Source organism: Sorex fumeus, unplaced genomic scaffold, assembly GCF_029834395.1.
Source record: "Sorex fumeus unplaced genomic scaffold, SorFum_2.1 ptg000033l, whole genome shotgun sequence".
NCBI classification, from domain to species: domain Eukaryota; kingdom Metazoa; phylum Chordata; class Mammalia; order Eulipotyphla; family Soricidae; genus Sorex; species Sorex fumeus.
This window is the reverse complement of record NW_026606090.1, coordinates 21,346,412-21,372,801: the sequence shown is the minus strand read 5'-3', so window position 1 is coordinate 21,372,801 and position 26,390 is coordinate 21,346,412. Positions and strand designations below refer to the sequence as shown.

Below are 26,390 nucleotides of genomic sequence, written 5' to 3'. Positions count from 1 at the left end.
GTCCCCGAGGGGTGCTAGACGTTATGGTCTTGAAAAGGAAAATCATTCACAAAAATATACGCCTCTTTTGGGAGAAGGCACACAGTGCTCAGGAGACCAGGCAGCACTAGGGACTGAAGCCCAGGTCCACGGCAAGGCACACATTCCCGTCCTCTAAGCTATCTGCTCCACTCCCACAAATCTTCGCCGCTTATGCCAAGTTTTGAAGGAACTTCTCACAGAAGTATGAAACGGTAGTGACATGTCAAATGGGCTGCGCTTTAATCACTTTGCTTTGATCTTCTCACATGCATCATGTGTGTAGCTGGACAGTACCCAACAAAGCAACTCACTGGGGTTTCCACTCTTAGGACTGGATCTTCTCTTGGCTTTTCTGATACAGCGTCAACCCTTTCATTTGGTCTCTAGGTAAACAAAAAAACAACATGGAAAAATCAAAGATTCACACACAAAAAACCAAAACTACCAAAGAGAACAAAGGACATTTGCTAACTGAATAATGTTAACGAGTAAAGCTGCAGCTTTCTCTGTTTTAAGATCGTTTTTGTTGGACACCATAGGTATAGCTCTTATTTTTTCTTGCCTGTGCTCAGGGCTGACTCCTGGCTCTAGCATTCAGGGGACACTCCTGGAAGGGTTCAGGGGACCACATGGAGTACAAGGTCTGAACCTGCATCAGCCACATGTGTGGCAAGTGCTCTCCCAACTGCACTCTTCAGTCCCTTTCCAAACTTATTTTCTAACTAAACATATTTTGGGGTTTTGGCTAAGTTTTCTGGAGAGTAAGTAATAAGCAGCATGGAAAAACCTGGGACTGGAGCAATATTACATACAGTGGACAGCGCACTTGCCTTGCATGCGGCCAACCCCAGTTTGATCCCCAGCATCCCATCTGGTCCCAGGTGTGATTTCTGAAGGCAGAGCCAGGAGTAATCCTAAACATACCGCTGAGTGTGAACCAAAGAGTGGGGGTGGGGGGGAAGAGGCATGAAAAACCTATCAAACTTAACAAATTGAGCTAATCTACTACAAAGTTAAAAAAAAAAAAACAGATTAAGAAAAATGAGGAAATAAGGTGTGGGAAATGGTGCAGCGTCTAAAAGGGCCTGCCATGGAAATGAAGACCATGGGGTTGACCCCAAAGCCACTGCATATATCAACACGATATGGGCACGTTGGCCGTCTGCAAGTCCCCGGCTGCCCTAGAGGAAGGATGTGTGAGGATCACAGTTAAGAATCTAGTGCATGGGGCAGGAGAGATAGCACAGCGGGTAGGGCATTTGCCTTGCACATGGCCGACCCGGGTTCGATTCCCAGCATCCCATATGGTCCCCTGAGCACCGCCAGGAGTAACTCCTGAGTGTAGAGCCAGGAGTAACCCCTGTGCATCACCAGGTGTGACCCAAAAAGCAAAAAAAGAATCTAGTGCGAACACTGCAGTCAGGAGTCTATACGCAAGTACACCCAACTACCACACCCAAGCAAGCGTGTGGCCCCATCACCACCACCACACTGACTGAGGGGAGGGAAGGGGAACCAAAAGGAAAGAGGGAAGACAGCACACCGGTGCTAGTCAAAGAGCACCTGCGAACTAGAACAGGATAATATAATCTTTAAATGACATGGAAAAGGGGCTTGAGCGCTAGCACAGCAGGCAGGGCGTTTGCCTTGCAGACGGCCGACCCGGGTTAGATTCCCAGCGTCCCATATCCCATATGGTCCCCTGAGCACCGCCAGGCCAGGAGTAACCCCTGAGCATCACCGGGTGTGACCCAAAAAGAGAAAAAAAAAGACATGGAAAAATAATATCTGAAAACTAATACCAAACTACTTCATAAAGTTTGATCTAATGTTGAAGGTAAAGGTAAAGGTAAACGCCCTCCCGTTGATCGTCGATTTGCTCGAGCGGGCCCAGTAATGTCTCCATTGGAGACTTTGTTGTTACTGTGTCTGGCATATCGAATACTCTCGGTAGCTTGCCGGGCTCTCCGAGAGGGGCGGAGGAAGCGAACTCGGGTCGGCCATGTTGGCCGCGTGTAAGGCGAACGCCCTACCACTGTGCTATCGCTCCAGCCCTAATGTTGAAAAATAAGTTTTTACACGCAGAGCAAAGTCTAGAAAGATATATATATATATATATATATATATATATATATATAAAAAGGTTACTGACAAGTGACAGTGAGTTTTTTGGTGAGTTTTTCTACACTCTCTTTAGAAAGAATTTTTATTGAACACTGTGAGATACACAATTACAAAGTGGTTCATGATCGGGTTTCCGTCTCAGGATGTGCCATACCCATCACTTCACCAGTGTACATTTCCCACCACCAATGTTTTTTATTCGTTTTTGAAAAAACCTTTTGGTTTCACTGAATTCCTCCATTACTTTTCCACTTCCAGTTTTATTTTTCTATTTTTAAGCATCCACTATTTTTAAATATCCTATTTCATAATTTAAAAAATAGGGCTTATTGGGGCTGGAGTAATAGTACAGCGGGTAGGGTGTTTGCCTTGCACGCGGCTGACCCAGGTTCAATTCCCAGCGTCCCATATGGTCCCCCGAGCACCAGGGCACCAGGTATGACCCAAAAAGCAAAAAGCAAAAAAAAAAAGGGGGGGGGGAGCCTTATTGTACTATTTTATATAACCTTTAAAAAACTTTTTTTATTTTACTTTCATCAAGTTGTTCACGATGATTTATTATATTCAATATTCTAGCACCAATCTCACCACCATTATTTCCGATTTTCTTAACACTCATGACCCAAACCTGCCCCTATAGCAGGACCTAAATAATTTATTTTAAATTTCTTGTTATGAAAATATAGCTAAGAATGATCAAAAAGACTTCTTTAGAAGAAAGTGTGTGAAGACTGTTGTATACTTTTCTATATTCTTGTCTGTAATAAATACTACACTCATCATCATAAAACTTGTCAGTTACTTAAAATTAATTCCTACAAGCTCTTGAGGAATAACTTGGAAATACCTATCAAACTCCAAAATATGTACAATTCAGCAATTTTTTTTTAGGAGACTAGCCTACCGAAATATACAAAATGGGAAGACTGAAGCCAAAAGACGATAATTGTAGCACATTCCATGCCAATACCTACATGCCTTATGCTACCAACATCTTCCTAGTTAATTGTAAAATCGTCTGCACCAAAAAAACAACCAAAATAAATGAAAAGGACAAATGGGCCAGGGCCATATCTCGGAGATAAAGCACCTACTTTGCATTTTTATTTTACTTTCATCAAGTTGTTCATGATGATTTGTGAGGCCTTAGGTTTAATATCTAGTACCACAAAAAAATACATTTATTTTTAAGACAGTCTAGAAATAAGCTAAAAGTGTTCAATACATTGTATATCAAACTGTTATCGTTGGGGAATGAATGAGAAAAATAGTGCCAGATCTTCTTTACCTTTGTATATTCCTATTTTCTGTAAAAAGCAAATTATATTTGTTATTTAGTGTATGAATGAGACCAGTTGTAGTTACTGGTTTTGGCATATCGAATACACAGTGCCACCCTCGAGAACATCATGCAACGACTGGAATGGGAAGGAATGGGAGTGAAGATAGATGGTCGGCAACTACACCACCTCCGCTTTGCTGATGACATTGTTTTAATAACACCAAACATCAGCCAAGCGGCACAAATGCTGGCCGACTTTGACCGTGAGTGTGGAAAGGTAGGACTACAGCTGAATCTTACGAAGACAATGTTTATGAGAAACAGCCTTGTTCCTGACGCCCCATTCGCTCTCAATGGAACGACCATCTCCGAATGCAACAGCTATGTGTACCTAGGTCGAGAGGTCAACATGACAAATGACCTGGCACCCGAGCTGCGCAGGAGGAAGAGAGCGGCTTGGAACGCCTTCAAGAACGTCGAAGAAATAGCTAAGAGGACGAAGAACCTCCGGCTCCGGGCACATCTCTTTGATTCCACTGTTCTTCCTGCATTAACATATGCCTCAGAGACCTGGGCCCTACGCAAACAAGATGAGAACACCATTCAGGTCTCCCAAAGAAGAATAGAAAGAGCTATGCTTGGAATATCACGTTTCACTCAAATGAGAGAACGAATCCGGAGTTCTGACATCCGTCGACGATCAAGGATCCGAGACGCTGTCTCATTTGCCAAGGTGTCGGAAATCAGATGGGCTGGTCACGTAATGAGATTTAAAGACGACCGTTGGACTAGAGCTGTTACTGATTGGATTCCACGGGATGTCAAGAGACCGCGTGGCCGCCCACCTACCAGATGGTCAGACTTCTTCGCCAAGATCATGAACGATCGGTTTGAGGCCCTTCATGTTCCCGGAGCGAACAGATGCCACTGGGCTACACTAGCACGCGACAGGGACAAATGGAGACGTTACTGGCGCCCGCTCGAGCAAATCGACGACTAACGGGAAGTTAAGTGATTAAGTGATTTAGTGTATCTTCCTCAAACCCTGAGCTCTTCTGGCTAGCAGGGAGCATCCAGAAGAGTTGCTCCAGCCAATAACTCAAGACTGAGGAATGACATAAGAAGAGAGAGTGGAAATGGGACAACTCGCGAGGGCCCAAAGGGACTAGGGTCACACAAACACCCTAACCCTGATGCTGTGTTTGCAGGAAGCAACAATGAACAGAAATTCACTCAGGTACCTTCTGCTCTTCACACCCCTGTGTTGTTATTACCTTGAAAGCCACCCAAATCATCTGAGAATGATAATTTACGTTGTAGGAGGACTGGCACCAAAATCACAGCATCCACTTTAGTTTATCTTGGGTTCTGCTGTTTTTTCTCAAAACCCACTTTAACTCTATCAGATACCCTCCCCCATTCTGGTTTTTTGTTTTTGCTTTTCTGCTTGTTACTTCTGTTTTGGTTTTGCAGGCCCTCCTCCACCAGACTCACAGGCAGCTTCCTGCTCAGTGCTCAGAGGCTGTTCCTGGTGGTGCGCTAGGGACCACCAAGTGCCCAGGATCAAATCCAAAGTCCTACAAGTCGATCATTCACTCCAGCTTTCTGAGCTATCTCCCTGGAGCCCACCCATGTTTTCCCATGAATATACTAACACAGAAGCTTGACCTTCCTCCTACCTAGACAAAAGTTCCTTGAAGACAAAGAACAGCTGCAGACAGCAGTAAAAGTCTTTCTCGAACTGTTAACAAAGGAAATGTCTCCTTAGTCCTTGTGCAACTACAAATACACAAGTTAAATTACTCAGTCAGGGAAGTGGCTCAAGGGATCAGGAATTCTGAGTTTGATCCCGAGCATCAAATGCTGCCACCAACCCCATCACTGCCATGTGGCATTCTGGTAGACCCTGAGCACTGCCAAATGGCCCAAAAAAGTTACTTCTTTAAAAGAAATAAAACATGAATTCAACTAATTTTGGCCTATTAAGACTACACTTCTGATAAAAGTATATTATAATTTTAAAACTTTACTATACAAGAGAATTGTTTTGTTTTTTTAAAGGGGGTGGGTGTGGGGCAGTGAACTGTCGGGAAATAGGCCACATGAATATACCAAACTCCGAGTATCAAGCATTCACGCGACAATGCCTATAACTTTCCAGGCACTGTTCTAAAAATGGAGTATTTGAATTTGAAACAGATGTGCCTCCCAAGCCCTAAGGAGCAAGTGGGGAGAAAAGACATTACAATAAAAACACAAACACAACTTTCATGATGTAAGGATATGAGAAACAGTGACGTATGTATGTATCCTTAGATACAAAAGTCAGAAAGTCCTCTCTGAGAAAGTCAACTGTAAGTTGAGAACAAAAGAAAAGGCGAGTTAAAGACATGGGGAAAAGAACCCAGAAAAAAGAAACAGCATGTGTGAGGTCGCTGAGGCTTTGCAAACATGACGGAGAGCAGAGCGCCAGAGGTCGGAGCACATGCCCGGTGCGGCCGAGGGCTGCACTGCAGCCCAGCGCTGGGTGGGCCCTGGCTGGCCCCAGAACCACTGCGGGACTGTGCCCCCAACACAGAGGGCTCAGCTGTCATCAGGACAGCCACAGAGTGTACGCAGGCGGCAACTCTAGGCGGGCACTGTGAGCGGTAGCCCAGGGTCTGTGGAATCTTCCTTGTTTACTGCAGTGCAGGCAACACGGGCACAGCAGGGGTGTAACTTGGGTGGGTCATGGTCATGCCTACTTGGAGTAGGCAGCGTTATTGCACCTTCCCCATCACCTCCCCTGCCCGGACCCTCCAGCCCTGCCCCTCTACCACCTCTGGCCCACCTCTTCCGTTTTCCTCCCCTCCCCCGACTGCTTGGGTGATCTCAGTTTTGCAATCCAAAGTCCAGGGTTTCAGTATTTTCCATGGCCTTGTTTTCATTTCTGTATATACCACAGATAAGTGAGATCACCCAGTATTTTTTTTCTTCTCCCTCAAGTGTTTTATATTAAGTGCAATGAAAAGCCACTGAAAAGAACTAGAGGAATTCACATGTGTCAATTTAGGTTGTAAAAAGATGGTTTGCTGTTATGTGAAGAAAATTTTGTGAGGGAGCAAAAGGGGAAGCAGACTACTTACCGATTCAGGTACTGAAAACACCAGAAACTACACCTGGTGGAAGAAGGTAGGGGCAACTTCCTGACAGCACAAAATTAGCTCTGTCAAAAAGCTGTACCTGCGGAGGCCTCATTATTAACTACTCTAAAAGGACCCTGCTCATTAACAATCAGAGAAAAACCTGTGTTCCGAGGAAGTATTTCCCTGAGCACCAGTGTATGAATAAAGCAGTTTATAGAAACACCGGCCTATTTTATAGTCACCCATCCGGTACCTTCACTTTAGTCTAGTTGCAGTTTAAAGCTTCACATCTTGGCTTCTGACCCTCAACCTAGAGCAGGAAGACAAGACCACTAGAGAAAGCAGGTATGTAGCCAAGAAAGCGAGTCATCCTCCCCCGCACATTCAACTCTCCATGATGTCTGGGTGTAACTGTCTCTCACTCTTTTTGAGGGCAGATAGGTATGGAGTGACTAATCGGTGTTAATAGTCCTTTAAAAACAACAGAATTCCATCACTGTACACGAGAATTAGTGTAAAGCCACAGCTTATTTTCTCTTTACAGGACTTCCTTCAAAGTGTTTCTATTTGCATGTCTCGTCTTCTCTCAGAGTCTCCTGTCCCCGCACCTGGCTGTCCTCGCCGGGGCCCCTTGGAGAGGAGCGGGTTGAGTTTCCCTCCCCGCCCCAACCAGGACTCCGGCAGCCAAAGACCTCCAGAACCAGCCACCACCATGCTGAGACCACTCTCCACACGCATGAAGGTACCAGCAGAGGAACAAAGGCATGAGGGTCCCGGGGCTGAGATCTCCAAGCCTACTCAGATCGGGGCTGAGCATCCTCCACCCAGTTCCTCAATCTTACAGTAGGCAGGGGTCACACCCACCAACTGGCCCCCTGGCGCCATGTAATCCCATCAATGGCCAAGACCCAGAGACTATAAAACCCAGCTCCCGGAAGCGCGCGGCCGCATTCGTGGCCGCATGACATCTTATCATCTCATTCTTACTTTGGATAAACTGGCAGGCTACCGAATGTAACTCGCCCACATGGCAGTCTGGCAAACTCCCCGTGGTGTACCCAATATACCAAATACCAGTAACAATGATGGGTCTCGTTCTCTTAACCCTGAAAGAGCCTTGAATATGGCACTTTTTAAAAAATCTCAGTCAGGGCTAGGACGAAGGAGACATTACTGGGGCCTGCTCGAGGCAATCGACGAACAACAGGATGGTGGTGATCGTGATCGTCTTCTCTCACTCCCATTCCATTAATTCCAAACTCTTGCCATTTCCTTCAGGACCCTTTGAAATATTGTCAAGAGCACTTTCACAAAATTAAATTTTTTTGGGAGGTGGGATATTTTTTTTTGTCACACCCAGCAATGCTCAGGGTCACTTACCACTCTGCACTCAGGAATTATTCCTGACAGTACTCGAGGAACCATTTGTGATGGCAGGGATCAAACCCAGATCAGCCGCATACGAGGCAAATGCCCTCTCGCTGTACTATTGCTCCAGTCCTCAAAATGAAATCTTTTTACATGGTCATTTAAAAAGGAAAAAAGAATGAAAGAAGCCAGATTTATTCCAAACTATTGAGACAATAAAGAAGTCAAATATGGATTCTGGAGTGTCAGAGAGATAGTACAGCGGGTAGAGCACTTGCCTTGCATGTAGCTAACCCGGGGTTCAATTCCTAGCATCCCAATTCCCACCAAAAGTGAATACTGAGTGCAGAACCAAGAGTAAGCCCTGAGCAACACTTGGCATGGCCCATATACCAAAAAAATAATCAAAACAGATTCTGCACTAAGAGAAAAGAAAGGTACACAGGGGCCTGAGCAATAGTACAGCAGGTAGGACATTTGCCTTGCACACGGCTGACCAGGCTTTGATCCCCGGCATCCCATATGGTTCCCCAAGCACCAACAGGAGTAATCCCTGAGTGGACCCTTCTCCACTGAAAGAAATGTACACAGTAAAATGTGCTAATGCAGGAACAAGCCAGAAATATCTAGCAGACACAAAGCAATCTATGATTTGAGCCCAAAAGAAAGGCATCTAGTAAACCAGAAGAGAGTAAAGAATCTCAAATATCAATTAAGAAAGGAAAAAGTGGGCCAGAAAGGTAGTATAGTGGGTAAGACATGTCTAGTACTTGCCTTGTACAAGGCTGACCCAGGTTAGATTCTGGCACCCCGTATTATCCCCCTAAACACAGAGACAGGAGTAAACCCTGAGCACAATTGGGTGTGACTCAACAGCGGCCCCCTCTCAACACCCCCAAAAAGCAAAAAAAAAAAAAAAGAAACATTTGTTTTGCTGTGCTGGGGATTGAACGCATGGACTCATACATATAGAGGATATCCTCTACCACTGTGTCAAATCCTTGGCCGGAGAAGGAAGTTGGGGTTTTTTGGGGAATCATCTCCCAACCCTTTCTGAGGCCACATCCGGCAGTGTTGGTGGGTGGGGTTGGGGTTACTAGCAGTTCTGTGCTTGTGAAAATATGGTGACGGGGATCAAACCAGGGGCTCTGGCATGCAAAGCATGTATTCAGTCCTTCAAGCTATCTCTCAGATTCAGAAGGGGAGGTCTTAAGAAAAAATGGGGCGGGGGGTTGGAGTGATAGCACAGCGGGTAGGGCGTTTGCCTTGCATGAGGCTGACCCAGGTTCAATTCCCAGCACTCCATAGGGTCCCCCAAGCACCACCAGGAGTAATTCCTGAGTGCATGAGCCAAGGGTAACCCCTGTGCATCACTGGGTGTGACCCAAAAAGCAAAAAAAAAAAAAAAAAGAAAAGAAAAAGAAAGAAAAAAAAAGAAAAAATGGGGCAAATGTTGAGGAGGGGGGCAAAAAATGGAGCCAGAAAACACCAACAGATAAAATACTTCTGGGTATAAAATACATTTCCTTCAGTTGTTCAAGGGATAGGGAAGCTTAAAAACAAAATCAAGAACAGAAAATACATTCAATTTTTTTACAAAGCAATAGTGTTGTTTTATTAAGAGAAAGCACTGAAAAAGATGGCTTGAGTTCTATCTCCTAAATGTTTGATTGATCTGAATTTTAAATTTATGATTTTATTGGTATGGGGGCCAGAAAGAGAATAGAAATTAAGGCACTTGCCTAGCAACGTGGCCAACCCAGTCTGATCTTCAGTAACGCATGACCCCCTGGGAACTTCCAGAAATGACCGAGCACAGAGCCAGGAGCAGCCCCTGAGCTTGTCCAATGTGACCCCCCCAAACCAAAAAGCAGAAGGGTTTTATGGGTAAGTAACACTTTTTAACATTTTAAATTGATTCCACATGGAAGGACCGATATTCCAGGAAAGAATCAGAAGTTCCTCAAACAGGGAAAAAAAAATGTCAAGAGAACAGCTTAGAAAAAAATTATGCTGTCCTAAATATTCCTTTAAGAACTTGTTGTTTCACAGTAAATATGTACTGTATATCTGAAATTAATGTCAATTATGCCTCAATAAAATACAAAAATTAAAAACGCAAAACAGCCTAGTACTTTCATTAATGTCCAAGGTATTTAAGATTTATAAATAATAGGTATCAGATTTGGCACTCTGCCAAATCTCTCAAAAACATTACACAAAATAATAGTCTCTAAGTAACAAAAAATTTGTCAACATTTAAGGTAGGAAAATATTTTTAAGGCAATAAGTTGTTCATGCATTTTTCTTCCTAGATAACTGCTTAGAATAATCATCTTTAAAACTAATAAATCTGAGACACAGTGGTGGATCTCGGAAGACAGCAGCTTGCCGGGGATGTCTCCGGATCCCATATCGAGCCAATTCCACCAGGCACCTCAGACGGAGTGGGTGCGTCCGCTCCGCCCACTCCAGATGAAATTCAAGTGGCCACGAGCTTCCAGAAGCAAAATCAGGTGCACAGGTTCAGGGACTAAGACTCCAGGCCATGTGGCAGCAGCGTAGACGGTCCGGCCCTTCCCGTCATACCCATGGTCTGCATCAGCACATCAATGGCCTGGTCCAGAGATTCCCAAATGAATCTCAAAATGTAGCTCCCTACAGAGATGTCTCTGGACCCCAACCATTCTAGAATTCCAAAAGAAGCCGTGTGACCTTTCATGATATTCATAATAAGCAATAAAACTAGCATCTGCCCCTGGCAGGCAGGCCTGAATGGTGGTGGGATTGGTGTTGAAATATTGAATGTTAATCAATTAACGTGAAAACCTTATGAAAATACAATTTTTAAAAAACCTAATAAATCTGTACAAAAAGAATACTGTAAATACTAACAGTTTTTCTCTCTGTTTGCTTTTTGGGTCACACCTGGTGGTCACACACACACACACACACACACACACACGCCTCAGGTTACTCCTGGCTCTGCAATCAAGAATTACTCTCCTGACAGTGCTCAGGGGACCATATGGGACACTGGGGACCCAACCCAAGTCGACCACACGCAAGGCCCTACCCACCGTACTATCACTCCAGCACCTAATGTGAACAGTTTCTAGGAACTGTAAGAACTAATCCTCTGAGCTAGAGAACCAAATGTAACCTCTTAATGCTAATGGGACCAAACCAGCAATCTTGCGATGTGAAAATGGTAAACCAAGAGTTAATGAGGCTTGCTTACCCGGTAAGCCCACTAAGGTGCTGGTGAAGGCCAAGGTTTGAACAGGGCCTACAATCACATGCTGGAGGCACTACACCTGCCAAGAAGGAAGACATGCAGAAACATTTCCACATGTTTCTAATTTACTGGGAGGAAAAACAGCTAAAGCAGATTTACAAAATATACAATTTCAGTAGTGATCTCAGGTCTCCTGCTGCCTGGATGTTTGGGCACATTTCATTGTTGAGAAGTTATACTTAAGCAACTCCAAGTATATTCCAAGAACAGCCATTCCTGAGAAGGCCAAACAGCTCAGAATGGAGAGGAAATACTTGGAGAGGGCGGAAAGGAAAAGAAACGGGGAAGATAAGGAGCAGCAAGTGAAATCTTAAAAGTCTTTATTTTAAATGGGATTTGTCTGCTAAAAGAAAATGCACCTCTCGGGGCTGGAGATACTACAGGGGAAGACGCTTGCCTTGTATGCAGCCACACAGGCTCCATCCCTGGCACTGTATACGGTCCCCCGAGTCCTGCCAGGAGTGAGCTCTGAGTGCAGAACCAGGAGGAAGCCATCAGCACAGCTGGGAGTGGCCCAAAAAATAAACAACAAGGACAAGAACAAAAAACAACAACAAGAAGCGCCCCTGTGTGTGTGTGTGTGTGTGTGTGTGTGTGACAGAGACAGAGTGTGTGAGAGAGAGAGAGAGAATACGTCTGTGTATGTAAAAGCAAATCTAGATTTAAGACGCTCATTTCAAAACTCTGTTCCAGATCACAGTTCTCCCTAACCATGACACAGAAGATTCCTCAAGGATTCCCTAAGGTATCTAGGGGAGAGCTGCCCATAGATGTAAACAAACATTTAAGTAGCTTCTTGAAGGGGGAGGGGGTGCGTTTGTGGGTGGGGATCAATTTGGGGGCCACACCTGATAATGTCTCTGTACTCAGGAATCACTCCTGCGGGTGCTCAGGGGACCATATGAAATGCTGGGGACCAAACCAGGGTCATCCACATGCAGGGCAAGCACCTTAGCTATCATACTCTCTCTCCTGAAAAGGAGTTGGGTTTTTTGTTTTGTTTTCCTGAGAGTGTGTGTGTCTGAGGGGGGGAGGGGGACGGGCGCACCACACCTGGCTATGCTCAGGGCTTACTCCTGACCCTGTGCTCCAGGATCATTCCTGGTAGATTCAGGGGACCATCCAGGGCAGGCTGCGACCCAGGCAAGCACCCTCCCCACTGTTCTGAGGCTCTGGCCCCGCTTCACTTTGATTGCTAAGTCCTCTAAATAGTGCTAGCAAACATGGACTTGGACCATCAACGACAACAAAAAGGAGCAAGGGCATCACAAATTTTAAGTTTCTCACAGACACTGTCCCGTAGGGTACATTAAACATGCACACACATGCACGCACGCACACACACGATGGGGGAAGATAGCTCAAGAGTGGGGACCAGACCCTGGCAACACGGGGCCCCAGGAGCACTCAGGAATTACTCCTGGTGGTGCTGGGGGAACATAGCACTGTAGCACTGTCCTCCTGTTGTTCTTCAATTTGCTCAAGCGGGCACCAGAAACGTCTCACAACAAATTAAGAGACTTGTTGTTACTGTTTTTGGCATATCGAATACATCATGGGGAGCTTGCCAGGCTTTGCCGTGCGAGCGAGATATTCTTGGTAGCTTGCCGGGCTACATAAGGTGTTTTTTTTCTTTTTTTTTTTTGGCTTTTTGGGTCACACCCGGTGATGCTCAGGGGCTACTCCTGGCTCTGCACTCAAGAATTACTCCTGGCAGTGCTCAGGGGACCATATGGTATGCCAGGGATCAAACCCAGGTAGGCCATGAGTAAGGCAAACACCCTACCCGCTGTACTATTACTCCGACCCCAGTCGGGGGACCATATGGGATGCTGAAGATCAAACCTGGTTTGCTGTGTGCAAGGCAATGTCCTACCCACTGTACTATCACTCCGGCCCCCAAGGTATTTTTCAATTGTTTGTTAGGACCACAGAGACAGTACAGCGGGTAGGGCATTTGTCTTGCACGCGGCTGACCAGGGTTCAAGTCCCAGCATCCCATATGGTCCCCTGAGCAGCGCCAGGAGTAATTTCTGAGTGCAGAGCCAGGATAACTTGATTATCACTGGGTGTGTCCCCCCAAACAAACAAACAAACAAACAAAAAAAAAGAGAGATCAGAGAGAGAATACAGTGAGAAAGGCCCTGCAAGTGGCCAAGCCTGGTTCAAATGCCCAGCACTACACCTAGTCCCCATGAGCAGAAAGCCAGGGAAGCCCAGAGCACTGCTGGCTGTGGCCCTCAAAACAAACAACACCTATGTCACACACACACACACACACACACACACACACACACACACACCTGAGTTATTTTACTATTTGGGGAAAAAAGGAGAAAGGGTGTGTGTGGGGGGGGGGGGGAATGGGGAAGGGAAAGAGATCCATGCAAGGAAGATAGGGAAGAAAGAGAAAACGGTGAGTAACACAAGAAAGTTGGATTTCCCCCCAGAAACCACAGTTTTCTGGTGGCGCTCAGGGCCCACACTGAGCCACCCTGGGGAAAGACGCCAGAGAGTGAACCAAGGCCCCCCGCAGGCAAAGAATGTATTTACCACACTGCAGGTGCCCATTACTCAACTAAGGCAGTGATCAAGGTAAGATTCAGTATAACCAAAGGATGTTTAATTCAATTTCTTGAACTTCAAAATGACACTCCTTTACCCTAAAATATGTACGTTTCTAAATAATCAAATATGAAATTAGGTTCCACTTGGTTTACTAAAGAAACAAGACTTCTGTATCTCAACAGTGATATGAAGCAGTGCTTTTCATCCTTCTATACCTGAGGAAAGTCAGCAGGCCATGGAGTGGAAACCACTGACAAGAAAGGACCAGGCAGAGTAGATATCGCACAACGACAGCAACTGACTTTAAAACCTCATTTGCAAAGTGTCTACTAGAAACCTCACTGAATATTTTTCTAGATTTCAATAAAGAAAAAACAAAAGATAATAAACTGTGCCCTCTTGCCTCTGATTTCAGCATTATTTCTATTTTGAGGGTGTTTTTTTTCTATATCAATCAATAAGGGCAAAGTCTATCCTAATAAATCATTGGATAGCTGACTATCTGCTAGATTCTCTAGAGCAAAAGCAAGATAGACCAGCAAGACAGTTCTCAGAACCCGCATTCAGGTTTTATGCCTTCTTGTGATTCGCAAGGGTTAGAGATGTCACCTATCTTTTCCCTGCAGGTCCAGGCAAGAGATGCTAGGGAACACATCTGGAATCCAAAAAGCTAACTTCTAGGCCCAGAGATAGCCCCAAGAGTTGGAGCTCGAGCTTTGCATGTGGTGCCAGAGCTCAATGCCCAGCAGGGACACTGTGAAGTCCCCTGAGCATCGCCAGGAGCGATCCCTCAGCACCACAGCGCATGGCCCCCAAGCAAATTTAAAAACAAAAGATAACACCGCTGGTATGAGCTACTTAGTGAGCAAAGTTTAGAGGAAAAAAAGATTTAAGAAAAAAATGAATCAAAGACATTGTCTTGCTCTTTGGGAAATGACTCAATGGGTTGAAAACACATTTTGCCTCAGAGAGCAGGTTTGATAAAGGCGGCACGAAACCCACCCCCTCCCCAGCACCAAAGGGAGCAAGCCCCTAGCACAGAGCCAGAAGGAGCCCTCCCCACCCCCAGCACCAGCCCACAAACCAAAACACAAAAGACACTTCAGAAACCATTTTGTTCCAAAGGCCTCATTCTTTCGTTTCACAAATATAAAGCTACACACTGGAAAACTGAAAGCGGCCCAAATTATTCTTTAACTCATTGCCTACTTTTATTTTCTTCATAGCCTCAGCTCTCTCCAAACTGTGTGTGTGTGTGTGTGTGTGTGTGTGTGTGTGTAAATGTACTCTCTAGATGCCAGTCCTGAATTCAGATATTTATACTTCCAATCACTGCTTTTACTTTTAATCATTAGGTCGGTGTCTAGCATACAGTATTCAAATGGTATTTATTAAATAGAAAAATTTCAGAAAAATGAGAAAACATACTGTAACATATCATCTCAATTTGTGAGCATTTAGAACGGGTGTGGCCTTTTTCCAGACAAAGATCACATATGAGATGTATGAAGTACTAAAACTCAACTGCCAAGGAAAATGTGAATTGGTCAGAAGGAAACATTTCTTCTTTTTTTTTTTTCTGCTTTTTGGGTCATACCCAGCGTTGCACAGGGATTACTTCTGGCTCATGCACTCAGGAATTACTCCTGGTGGTGCCGGTGCTCGGGAGACCATGTGGGATGCTGGGAATCGAAACCGGGTCAGCCGTGTGCAAGCAAACGCCCTACCCGCTGTGCAGTCGCTCCAGCCCCGGAAACATTTCTTCTAATAGAAGTATGAAGCATGAGTTTTAAAAACTACACCTAGGGCTTTAATCAAACTGTGAATACTGGACAGGAGTGACAGTTCAGCATGTAGGGCTCTGGCCTTGCATGTGGCCAATGGGTTTAATCCCCAGCATCCCATATGCCAAATACCAGTAACAATGATGGGTCTCATTCTCCTAAAGAGCCGTGAATATAATCTCAGGGCTAGGATGAAAGAGACGTTACTGGGGCCTGCTCGAGGCAATCGACGATCCCATATGGTCCCCCGGGCCCCTGTCAGGAGTGTAGAGCCAGGAGTAAGCCCTGAGCATCACTGGGTATGTCCCCCTCCAACCCCAAAAGAAGAGTAACTAACTCTGATAAGAGGAATTCCTCTGTTCGGGATATTTTGTTTTGTTTTGGGGCCGCACAGGTGGTGCTCAAAGCCTGACTCTGCATTTAGGAACTGCTCCTGGTGGGGCCTGGGGGACATTATGGGGAGCCAGAATCAAACTCGGCTTGGCCGTGTGCACGGCAAGCACCCTACCCGCTGTCCTATCTCTCCGGCCCCACAATTCAGATTATTTTATAGCATATTAGCAAACACTGGAAAACTGACTAAGGGAAAAACAGTATGAACCTTCCTTCACCTTCCTTTTTGTCTTTAGAAATGAGATACTAGAAGCAAATGAAAATAAGTGAAGCTCCTAGCTCAAAGAAATACATAAAGCTGGATTCTTATCGTCACTTGCAGAACACCGACTTATTCGTTCAATAAATACTCACTCAAAGCATTTTTCCTTTCCCACATTTGTGGCTAAGGATTAGGACTTATCAGCAATAGCTATATTGAAGAGACAAATCTGAAAAGCAACTCGACTTTCCAGGGACTGTGAAACATGGCAGACTTTTCTCCCCAAGGTGTCCCAACTCACACTCTGCTGCTCCGGCTCTGGCTTGGGGACCTTGTGTGACCGGCGCTCCTCGGACCGGGAGGCGTCGTGCCGCGTGCTCTTTTTCCTCTTCTCTTTCCTGCTCTCATGCTTGGACTTCGTGTGCTCGCTCGCCTGAACTTCATTCAAGAGGTCTCCGCAGAGGGAAGACTCAAACAATTCCCTGCCATTCTGGATAGTTTTGGTTATTTTCAGTTTGATTTCAGGGGAGCCCGTTTTCTTTGGAATCACAGTCTGCGGTGCCGAGGGAGGAGGGGGCGGCTGCGGAGGAGATCTTCCCGAAACTTCCTGTGGTCTCGTGTTCGGAATATCTGTGTGGTAATAGTCAGCGGGGCTAAAGTTTCTAACCGCGCCAAAGCCATTGGCTGACCCGTTGGGATACTGATTATATGACTGGTATTTGGTTTGAGGTTCGTACACGCTGATGGATGGAGGATAGCCGTTCGTGAGTGGAGGCAGGTCTTCTGTTGTAGGTGGGTACGGAAAGCCTTGCTGCAAGGTAGCTTCGTATGGCGTCTGGCCACCATCTTCGACAATGTCACTGCTGTTGTCAAAGGCATCCTCCTGGCGGATGTTGGCGGAGTCAATGAGTTGAGGTGGTTGCTGAATTGTGTTTCCCATGATCCCTTGCATGAAAGAGAAAGAGAAATCCATTGTTCTGCTCCAGCATCCTTAACTTTCCCTTTCTCTCATCGAGCCTAGAGTTTGAAAGAGATGAAAAAGGTATTAATATCCTCAGAGGTTCAAAGGCTAACCAATTTAGAAACAATTATTCTGAATCCACATTTCATATCCAGATATGCACAGAGTATGTCTACAGTAAAGCCAATGTAATTCTGCCACATGGCAGAAACTCTCAATTGTACATGCCTATTTGAAATTTGCCATTACTTTAATAATAACTTGGATAACAAAACTTTATCCTCCTTGCAAACATGTCAAACAGTTTTGACATTCCTTTCTATTTCCCAAGTCAGAAGATTCTAAGTCTCAGGTTAAAATTGGCCTTTGCAGAATACCAGCGTCCTGACACAAACCATCAGGTTGCATATGAGTGCCCTTTCAACAATCTGTTTTGTTCAGTGGTTGTTTTTCCATATTCCAAGAGAAAAACAACTTTAACCAAATAATAAAAAGGACTATTCCCGGGACTGGAGAGTCAGCACTGCAGGTGAGGCGTTTTCCTTCATGCAGCTAAGCCAGATTCAAGGTTCAGCAAGCACCACACACAGTCCTCAACAGGAATAACTCCTGAGCACCGCTTGGTGTGGCGATAAGACACTACTCCTGCTCCTCTTCATCATCTCATTATTCTCCATCAGAAACTATCACAACAAACACTGCAGTAAGCATTTTTCCCCCAAATTTTTTCTCTACTTACAACAAAAATTTTAAAGTAAGGGGCCAAAGAGATGATACAGCAGGGTGGAATGCTTGTCATGCACACAGCCAACCTGCGTTTGATCCCGTCATCCTCCAGGGCCCCCAAAGTCCTGTCAGGACTACTCCTGAGTGCAGAGCCAGGACTAATGATTGAGCATCTCCAGGTGGGGTACCCAAAAAAATAATCCCACAATAAAATTTTAAGTAGGGTTTATTCCACAACTTATTTAACTTAACAACAGATTCTTGTATCATCCTAAATCAAAGATAATTTTCACTCATACTTTATTCTTTTAATGGCTGTACAGTAAATAATGGAATCTATCATTGTACTGGTATCTAATGTATTTAACCACCGTGATCTAACTATTTATATGTTCCCAACTTATTGACAGTATAAATAATTTTATAAGACACTTTCTTGAAATTGTACTTTTGTTTCATGCACATATGTATTTCCTTTTTTCTCCTTTCTTTTCTTTTTTTGAGAACACTTGGAAGGAAGGAAGGAAGGAAGGAAGGAAGGAAGGAAGGAAGGAAGGAAGGAAAAAAGGAAAAAAGGGAGAAAGAAAGGGAGAAAGAAAGGGAGAGAAAGAGAGAGACAAACAAAGGAAGGCAGAGGAGCTCCCAGATTATGGGGTGGGGTGGGGTGGGGGTGTCTGGAATATATATGATTTGAAGTTCTGACAGGTTCTACAAACTATTCTATAGGCTAGGCTATACAGATTTACGCCCAAACCATGTGTGTGTGGGGATGCCTTATTCTCACTCAGTTGGGGTGGGGATGCCCCTTACAGGACAGCGGGTACAAAGGAATGGACAGTGTGTTTTTGTGTTTGTGGTGCCAGGGATCAAACCCAGGGCCCGTACATGTGAAACAATCTACCACTGATCTGTACTGTTGGCTCAGTTTTCTATGTTCTTGCCAGTATCTTTTTCCTTTTCTCTTCGGTTTGTTTCTGGGCCATCCCTGGCACTTCTCAGTCAGGGCTTCCTTCTCCTGGCTCTGTGCTCAGGGTAGACTCAGGAGACAACATGGGGGTCAGAAACTGAAGCTGGGTAGGCAGTAGAATGAAAGGCAAGTATCCTGCTCACTGTACTATCCAGCCTTGTATCTGGCTATTTTTATTTTTATTTTTAATCAGTTGTACATAGGGCAAAATCATTTGGGATACTCTTACAAAATACATGTGCCAAGGTCCTGATGAAACTGATTCAGTACGTCCAGGGTGAGCCCTAGAGCATAGTATCTAAGAGTACATTCCAGCTGACTCGGAAGCACATGCTTGGGGGGTCATTACATTATAATCTCTGCATTACATTCCCGAAACTATTACTCCTGGGGCCGGAGAGACAGGCATTTGCCTGCATCAGAGCGACCCAGGTTTGATCCCTGGCACCCTGTATGGTTCCCTGAACCCACTACAAGGGATCAGTAACACTACCAGTTGTGGCCTCCCCAAACAAACCAAACATAGGATGGAGCAAAACTATTGTTTCTCCAACAGAAGGTAACTCAAGAGGGATAGAACAATAGGAAGGCACTCGCCTTGCACATAGCCAATACTGGCGTGATCCCTGGCACGACATATGGTCCTCTGAGCACCGCTGGTGAGGACCCAAGCCCAAAAGCCAGCCTCTCCCACAATGAGGTACCTAAAGATGCCACACCTGTAACAATGGCACAACACAGATGTGCTTCTGTTAGAAAATGCTCTAAGATCACTTTGCTTTGTTTTAAGGTCTGATACTCAGGAAAGAGGATAATTAGACAGCCCACACATTATTTAGCAAAAAAATTTATTCTGGGGGCTGGAGCAATAGCACAGCGGGTAGGGCGTTTGCCTTGCATGCGGCCAACCTGGGTTCGATTCCCAGCATCCCATATGGTCCCCTGAGCACCACCAGGGGTAAGTCCTGAGTGCAGAGCCAGGAGTAACCCCTGTACATCACCAGGTGTAACCCAAAGTCAGAAAAAAAATTTATTCTGGCAGGGCCCAAATAGAGGGTCTAGTGGGTAAGGCACTTGCCTTGCATACAGTTGACCAGGTTCAATCCCTAGATGGTCAGGAGTGATTCCTGAGAGCCAGGAGTAAGCCCTGAGCACAGCCAGGTATGGTTCAAAAACAAAAACAGTCGGGAGGTGGGGAGGAAAATGGTGCCACCAGCAGGTCAACCTGTACCTGCGGGGTGATTGCATCAGCAGCCTGATGGTGCCTTCGGGCTTCCTGATACCTCCAAATCGCAGCTGTGCCTTTGGCCAGACCTAACAACTTGGGGAGAAGTTCACCAAGAAATTAAACAGACAGAAATTAGGTATGTGGGAGTCACACCCACAAACCACCTCCAGCTCAGCTATACAAACTCACTTATTGGTCTTATTTCAGAGACTCATAAATAAATCTCCTAAGAGATCAAAAGCCACAGCTAATCCCAGATCAGCAATGGCCCAACGGACCTGGGGTAAATCAGAGGGGGTTGGGGGTGGGGGAGTTTGGCCAAGGGTTCTCCCAAGTAGAGCCTCTGACAGTCGCTTGCTTCTACAATCCAAAATTGCCAAATGCACAATTCAATCAGCTAATCAGTGGCTGAATAAATAGCAGTACTCCTACATAAAAAAAAAAAAAGAAAAAAAGAAAAAAAAATGCCGAATACCCCCAGCCTGACTGCAACCATCTCAGGATGGAGCTCACCAAGATGTAAACTGCTGAAAATTTGGGTATGCGGGTTTTATAACTGAAATCTCCAAGCTTTCTCGGTGTTGGGGTGGGCTACTTCCCCTCACCTCCTTGTACTTCTGAAAGCCTCGGCAGTCACATCCACACCCCCAAAGCTTCCACCCAATTGAAAAGCCTTGCCACCCCGATAAAAATACCGAATGCCCTGAACAAACACCATCACCTCTTAGCACCAGTATTGCAAACCATAATGCACAAAAGGAAAAAGAGAGAGAGAGAGAGAGAGAGAGAGAGCGCACGAGAAGGAAAGTGCTTCTCATAGAGGGTGGCTGGGGGTAGAGGGGAGCAGAATGTTGGGGGATGGTGGTAGAAAAGCAGGGGATATTGGTGGTGGGAAATGTCCACTGGTGGAAGGATGGGTGCTGGATCATTGTATGACTGAAACCCAATTATGAAGAATTTTGTAACGGTCTATCTCACGGATATTCAATTAAAAAATTTTTTTTAAAGTGATGTGGATTTGATGCCCAATTCAATCAGCTCAATCAATGGCTGAATAGCAATCCTCCTACTAAAGAAAAAACAAAACAGTCTGGAGGGGGCTGAACATTAGTATAATGTGAAGGGCATTTTTGCCTTGCACATGGTATACCCGGGTTCAATCTCTGTCCTCCCATATGGTCCCGATCACTGCAAAGAGTAATTCCTGAGTACAGATCCAGAGGTAACCCCTGAGCACTGCAGGTGTGACCCCAAAACAAACCATAAAAAGATTTTTATTTCATTTCTTAAACTCTAGGACGCTCTTATTACTCTACCTACAGTGAAGGGAAAGGGTAAGGGACTGTGGGAATAAAGATCATGCTTTCTTCTCTCTCTCTCTTTCTTCTGTCTCCCCCAACCCACCCCACCCCAGTCTGGGCCAAGAATTTTATACATTATCTCATTAAATACTAACAAGGCGTTTACAAGACAGGGAGTACGATTCTGGTCATAATTAGAAGAAACAGCTTTCAGAGAGCTTCAGGACAAAAGGAACAGAATGCAGATATGAATCCAAGCACATCTGACTCGTATAATTTTTACCTCTATACCTTTTACTTCCTTCAGCCATTGCTTCTAAGCGGATGCCTTTCTATTCTTCATGTATTTTATTCCTTTGTCACTGCCAGAGAGCAACTGATCTTGACCAACAATGATACGTGCTTATCTTGTGCAGTGCCACCCTAAATGCCTCACATACAGCACACTATATTTAATCCTTCCAATGGCCTTTAGGTAAGTAAGAATATGAGTGTGCACTGCAGCACAGAATGGAAAGGCTGGAGAGGTCAAGACACACCATGACACCGGCACAGTTTGATCCTCCAGGAGTGCCAGGAGTAACCCCTGACCATGGAGTCAGGAGTAGCTGACAAGCATCGCCAGGTGTGGCCCCAAGAGGCCAACAGCAAACAAGAATAAAAAAAGTAGAGAATGAAGAGATTGAGTGACTTGCGTAAGCACACAAGGCTAGCAGTCATTAGCGACAGGGCTTGGACTCCATCAAGGAAGTCTGCTTTCAGAGTGTGTCATGCTGTTCCCATAATCCTGATAAATGTCAGAAACAGTTTTTTTCCCATAGGTGAAGAAATTAAACATTACCTTAATGTGACTCTTGGAAAAAATGTATAGTTCACAAACAAAAGAATGGTAGCGGGGGTATGGTGCCGCCAGCAGGTCACTCTGTACCTGTGAGGCGAGTGCATCAGCAGCCTGATGGTACCTGTAGACTTCTGGAAACCCCCAAATTGCTGCTATGCCTTTGGCAAGGCCCCAACAACTTGGGGCCAACATTGCCAAGAAAGTAAATGGGCAAAAGTTAGATATGTGGGAGACACACCCACAAATCACCTCTGGCTCAGCTATATAATTGGAGGCAAGTTCTCCCTGGTTCCTGATCAAACTGCTTAACATCCATAATCCCAGAGACGAAGAAACAAATCTCAGAACCCAGCAGCTTTTGGGAGAAATGTGTCTGGTCCTCGCAGTAAGTTACCAGCGCCTGGCCACCCCAGGGAGGAAAGGGTGCTGTCCCTCCGTCTGCTCCCCCTTGGCGACTCAGTAGCTGGCATCCTCCAGCGGCGATTGGGCAGTCAGGTTTGGGCCCCCAGTGTGGAGACACATGGGGCCTCACAGGACGGGGGTGGAGGCTGCCCTTTCCTCCCCACCCCAACGAGACCCTGAGTCGCTGCCACAAATGGCCTCTCTGGCTCCTGATCAAGCTGCTTAATGGCCATGATCCAAGAGACACAAGAACAAATCTTGGAACCCAGCAGCTTTTGGCAGAAATGCGTTGGGTCCCCACAGTAGGTTACTGGCGCCAGGTGACCCCAGGTGGGAATAGGTTTCGTGCCTTGGCCTGTTGCCCCTGGTGGCTTGGTGGCCACCATTCTCCAGAGGCCATTGGACAGTCAGGTTTGGGCCTGAAGTGGTAAGACACATGGGGCCTCAGGGGACAGCAGTGGAGCTTGTCCTTTCCTCCACCCCCCCCCCCACGAGACCCTAGGTCGCCACCCACGAACAGCCTCCATGGCTCCTGATCAAGCTGCTTAACGGCCATGATCCCAGAGACTCAGGAACAAATCTTGGAACCCAGCAGGTTTTGGCAGAAATCCCTCAGATTTAATTGTTAAAATTTCGAAGTTCCAAAATCGTAGGGACACTACTGTGGCCACACAACATCAGATGTTATTCATAACCAGCAGTAGAAAACAAATTGTCTACAGTTGCCTTTTCGGCAGATCTGAGTGTTGGGGTAAAATCCCAATAATAATGGTGGGCCTGGTGCCGAAATACTGAATGTAATCAAAGTAGAGAGAGAGTAATGTGGAAATCATCTGCCCCACAAGTAGGGGGAGGGTGTGGGATGGGGGGTATACTAGGTTTTTTGGTGGTGGAAAATGGGCACTGGTGAAGGGACAGGTGTTTCATCATTGTATGAACAAGACTTAAACCCGAAAGCTTTGTAACTGCTCTCACGGCGATTCAATAAATAAAATTTAAAAAAAAAAGGAATGGTAGGTTCTAAAATTCTATATGAGGCAACTACACGGATGGAATTCAAAAGTGGGGGAGGGGGGAGAAAGAGAGAATGTAATAGAGGCAGGCAGAGGTGTGTGGGGGGACATGGGTGGAAGGGAAATGTACACTGATGAAGGGATGGGTGTTGGAATATTGGGTGACCAACGTCCAATCATGAACAATTTTGTAACGTGTATCTCACTGTTAAATTAAAAATAAATAAATAAATAAAAGTTCTTTAAACTTCCAACTTTAAAGGCACACTAAATACTGACATTTGATAAGATAAAAGCTGTGGTTTTGCTTCTCACAACTGTTGTTTACAAGACCAGCTTCCAGATTAGTCTCCCAAATTATAGTCCACAGAGCTTTTCTGGAGTATAAATTTAGAGACTATGGTTTCTAATGCTTTTATTTCCAAATATGCGTTATTTTTTCCTTCTGGATCTTGGGCCACACCCGCACGTGCTCAGTCAGGGCTTCCTCCTGGCTCGATCACTTCCTGTAGGACCCAGAGGACCTAATGAGGTGCTGGGGCTGGAACTGGGTAAGCAGCAGCCAAGGCAAGCACCCACTTTCTCTCCAACCCCTAATTTCATCTTTTGGGCTATATACATTGAATATTTGAGGTGCGAAATTTCCCCAGGCTATAGGGCTACTTAATAAGCCTGAAAAAGAATCAATCTAACTCTGAATCCTGAGTTCTCTTTCTGTAATATCTCACTGCCAAAGAACATACAACAGTAGGGCCTTGCTTCAGAGCCTCATAAATCAATCTCACGAGAGATCAAAAGCCGCAGTTACTCTTGGACCTGCACATAGCTGAACAGGCCTCAGTGAACTGGAAGGGAGGCCGGTTGGCTAGGGACCCACCCAATCAGAGCCCCCGGCAGCCGCTTGCTTCCACAATCCAAAATCGCTGCCATACCACAGCCTGACTCCACCGTCTCAGGACGGGCCTCATCAAGATATAATCTGCTGAAAATTCGGGTATGCAGGCTTTGTAAATGAAATCTCCAGGCTTTCTCGAGCCAGGGTGGGCTACCTCCCTCACCTCCCTGTACTTCTGGAAGCCTCGGCAGTCACATCCACACCCCAAAGCTTCCAACCAATTGAAAAGCTACTCTAGCCTTGCCGTCCCAATAAAAATACCAAATGCCCTGGACAGACACCATCACCTCTTAGCAGCTGTATTGCAAACCACAATGCACAAAAGGAAAAGGAGAAAGAGAGGAAGAAGGAAAGTGCCTCCCACAGAGGGAGGCTGGGGGTGGAGGGTGGGGGCAGGGTGTTGGGTGATGGTGGTAGAAAAGCAGGAGACACTGTGGTGAGAAATGTCCACTGGTGGAGGGATGGGTGCTCATTGTATGACTGAGACCCAATTATGAATTGCTTTGTAAAAAAAAATTTTTTTTAAAGTAATGTGGAGCTCAAGCCCAATTCAATCAGCTTAATCAACGGCTGAATGAATAGCAGTGCTCCTATATTAAAAAAAAACAAAGGCAACAATATGACTCAAGATTTACCTGCTAAAAACTAAAAGTAGCTGGAAAGAAAGATGGCGGCCGCACGGGAGCCTTGTGGACAGCAGGTATGAGCCGGGGGTCGGGGGCGACAAAAACCTCATGGGAAGGGGGGCGTTCCGGCCCGTGCTTCACGCCCTACCGAGGTCACCAGTTGCCCCCCATGAGCGGCTCTCCGGCACGGCCATGACTCCAGAGCACAGAAACCAATCTCTTAATTATCTGACTTTCAGTAGAAATACTTCCAGGGTTAATAAGTAAAACAGCAGAAATCCAAAACCACGCGGCCGCAATTCTTGAATCCAGCTGTAGAAAGCAAATCATTTCACAACGCTTTTTCAGCATGTCTGATTTGGGGGTGTAAACTCTAAATAATAATGGTGCATCTTTTATCGAAACAATGAATCTAGTCAAAGTAGATAGAGTGTTAACTAGAGCTCATCTGCCTCACAGGAATTGGGAGGGGTGGGAGGTGGGGTTCTATTGGAGTTCGCGGTTAAAAATAAGTATTGGTAAAGGGAAATGTGTTTGATATTTGCATGACTGAGACCTAAACCTGAAAGCTCTGTAACTTTTCCCACAGTGATTCAATAAATAAATAAATTATATTAAAAAATAAAAAATAAAAAAATAAAAACCAAAAGTACTATTCCTTTCCTTAATTTGACTTTCCTTTTAGATAACCTCGGATTTGTCCTTTTTTCCCTCGATTTTTCTAGTTTACCACACAAGAAGTCTGAGGCTTATGGATGACTGTTTCTTCACAATTAAGCCATAAAATTAGTAACTGAACAAATCTTGTTTCTTCCTTTGAAAATCTAATTTTGGCTGAGGGGTGATGGTGAGAGGGAAACACCCAGTGGTGCTCAGGATAACTCCCAGCTGTGCACTCTGGAATCACTCCAATGGGCTTGGGGTACCGTAACAGATGCTCGGGATTGAATCCCTGTTGGCTGTGTGCAAGGCAAGTGCCTTATCTGCTGGACTATCTCTTATTTATTCTTTGATCTTTACATTTATGTCAGCCCAGGCACTCCGAACTTTACTTGAAACTGTAACAGATACTGTAGCTATACCTTGTCCCTAACTTCTTCAGGCATAGCAGTTATATATATTTGTTCTAAAACTAAACTTTAATGAGTGCATCCCCATAATAAGAAACTATAAGTCTCTGTATTGAACACCATCCATGCCTTTCAACATTCTTCATAAGTAATTTTCAGTCTAAATTATATGTTCTAGGGGGCTGGAGTGATAGC

General features: G+C 45.3%; 2 protein-coding genes across 6 annotated transcripts in view; one reads left to right on the top strand and one right to left on the bottom strand.

Moving 5' to 3' along the window:
- Nucleotides 1-13,839, top strand: part of DDHD2 (DDHD domain containing 2) — a 118,961-nt gene extending 105,122 nt beyond the window's left edge. Inside the window, exon 18 of the transcript XR_008792831.1 lies at nt 13,814-13,839. The gene's annotated coding sequence lies outside the window, so the exon portion shown is untranslated. The remainder of the gene's footprint in view (nt 1-13,813) is intronic.
- Nucleotides 1-26,390, bottom strand: part of NSD3 (nuclear receptor binding SET domain protein 3) — a 119,638-nt gene that overhangs the window by 58,984 nt on the left and 34,264 nt on the right. For all 5 annotated transcript variants that reach the window (XM_056116781.1, XM_056116779.1, XM_056116782.1 and 2 more), the window contains exons 2-3: nt 16,467-17,182; nt 333-404 (exon numbers count right to left, since the gene is read on the bottom strand). In XM_056116781.1, coding sequence (XP_055972756.1) covers nt 333-404; nt 16,467-17,138 — 744 coding nt within the window. In that variant the 5' untranslated portion in view covers nt 17,139-17,182. The remainder of the gene's footprint in view (nt 1-332; nt 405-16,466; nt 17,183-26,390) is intronic.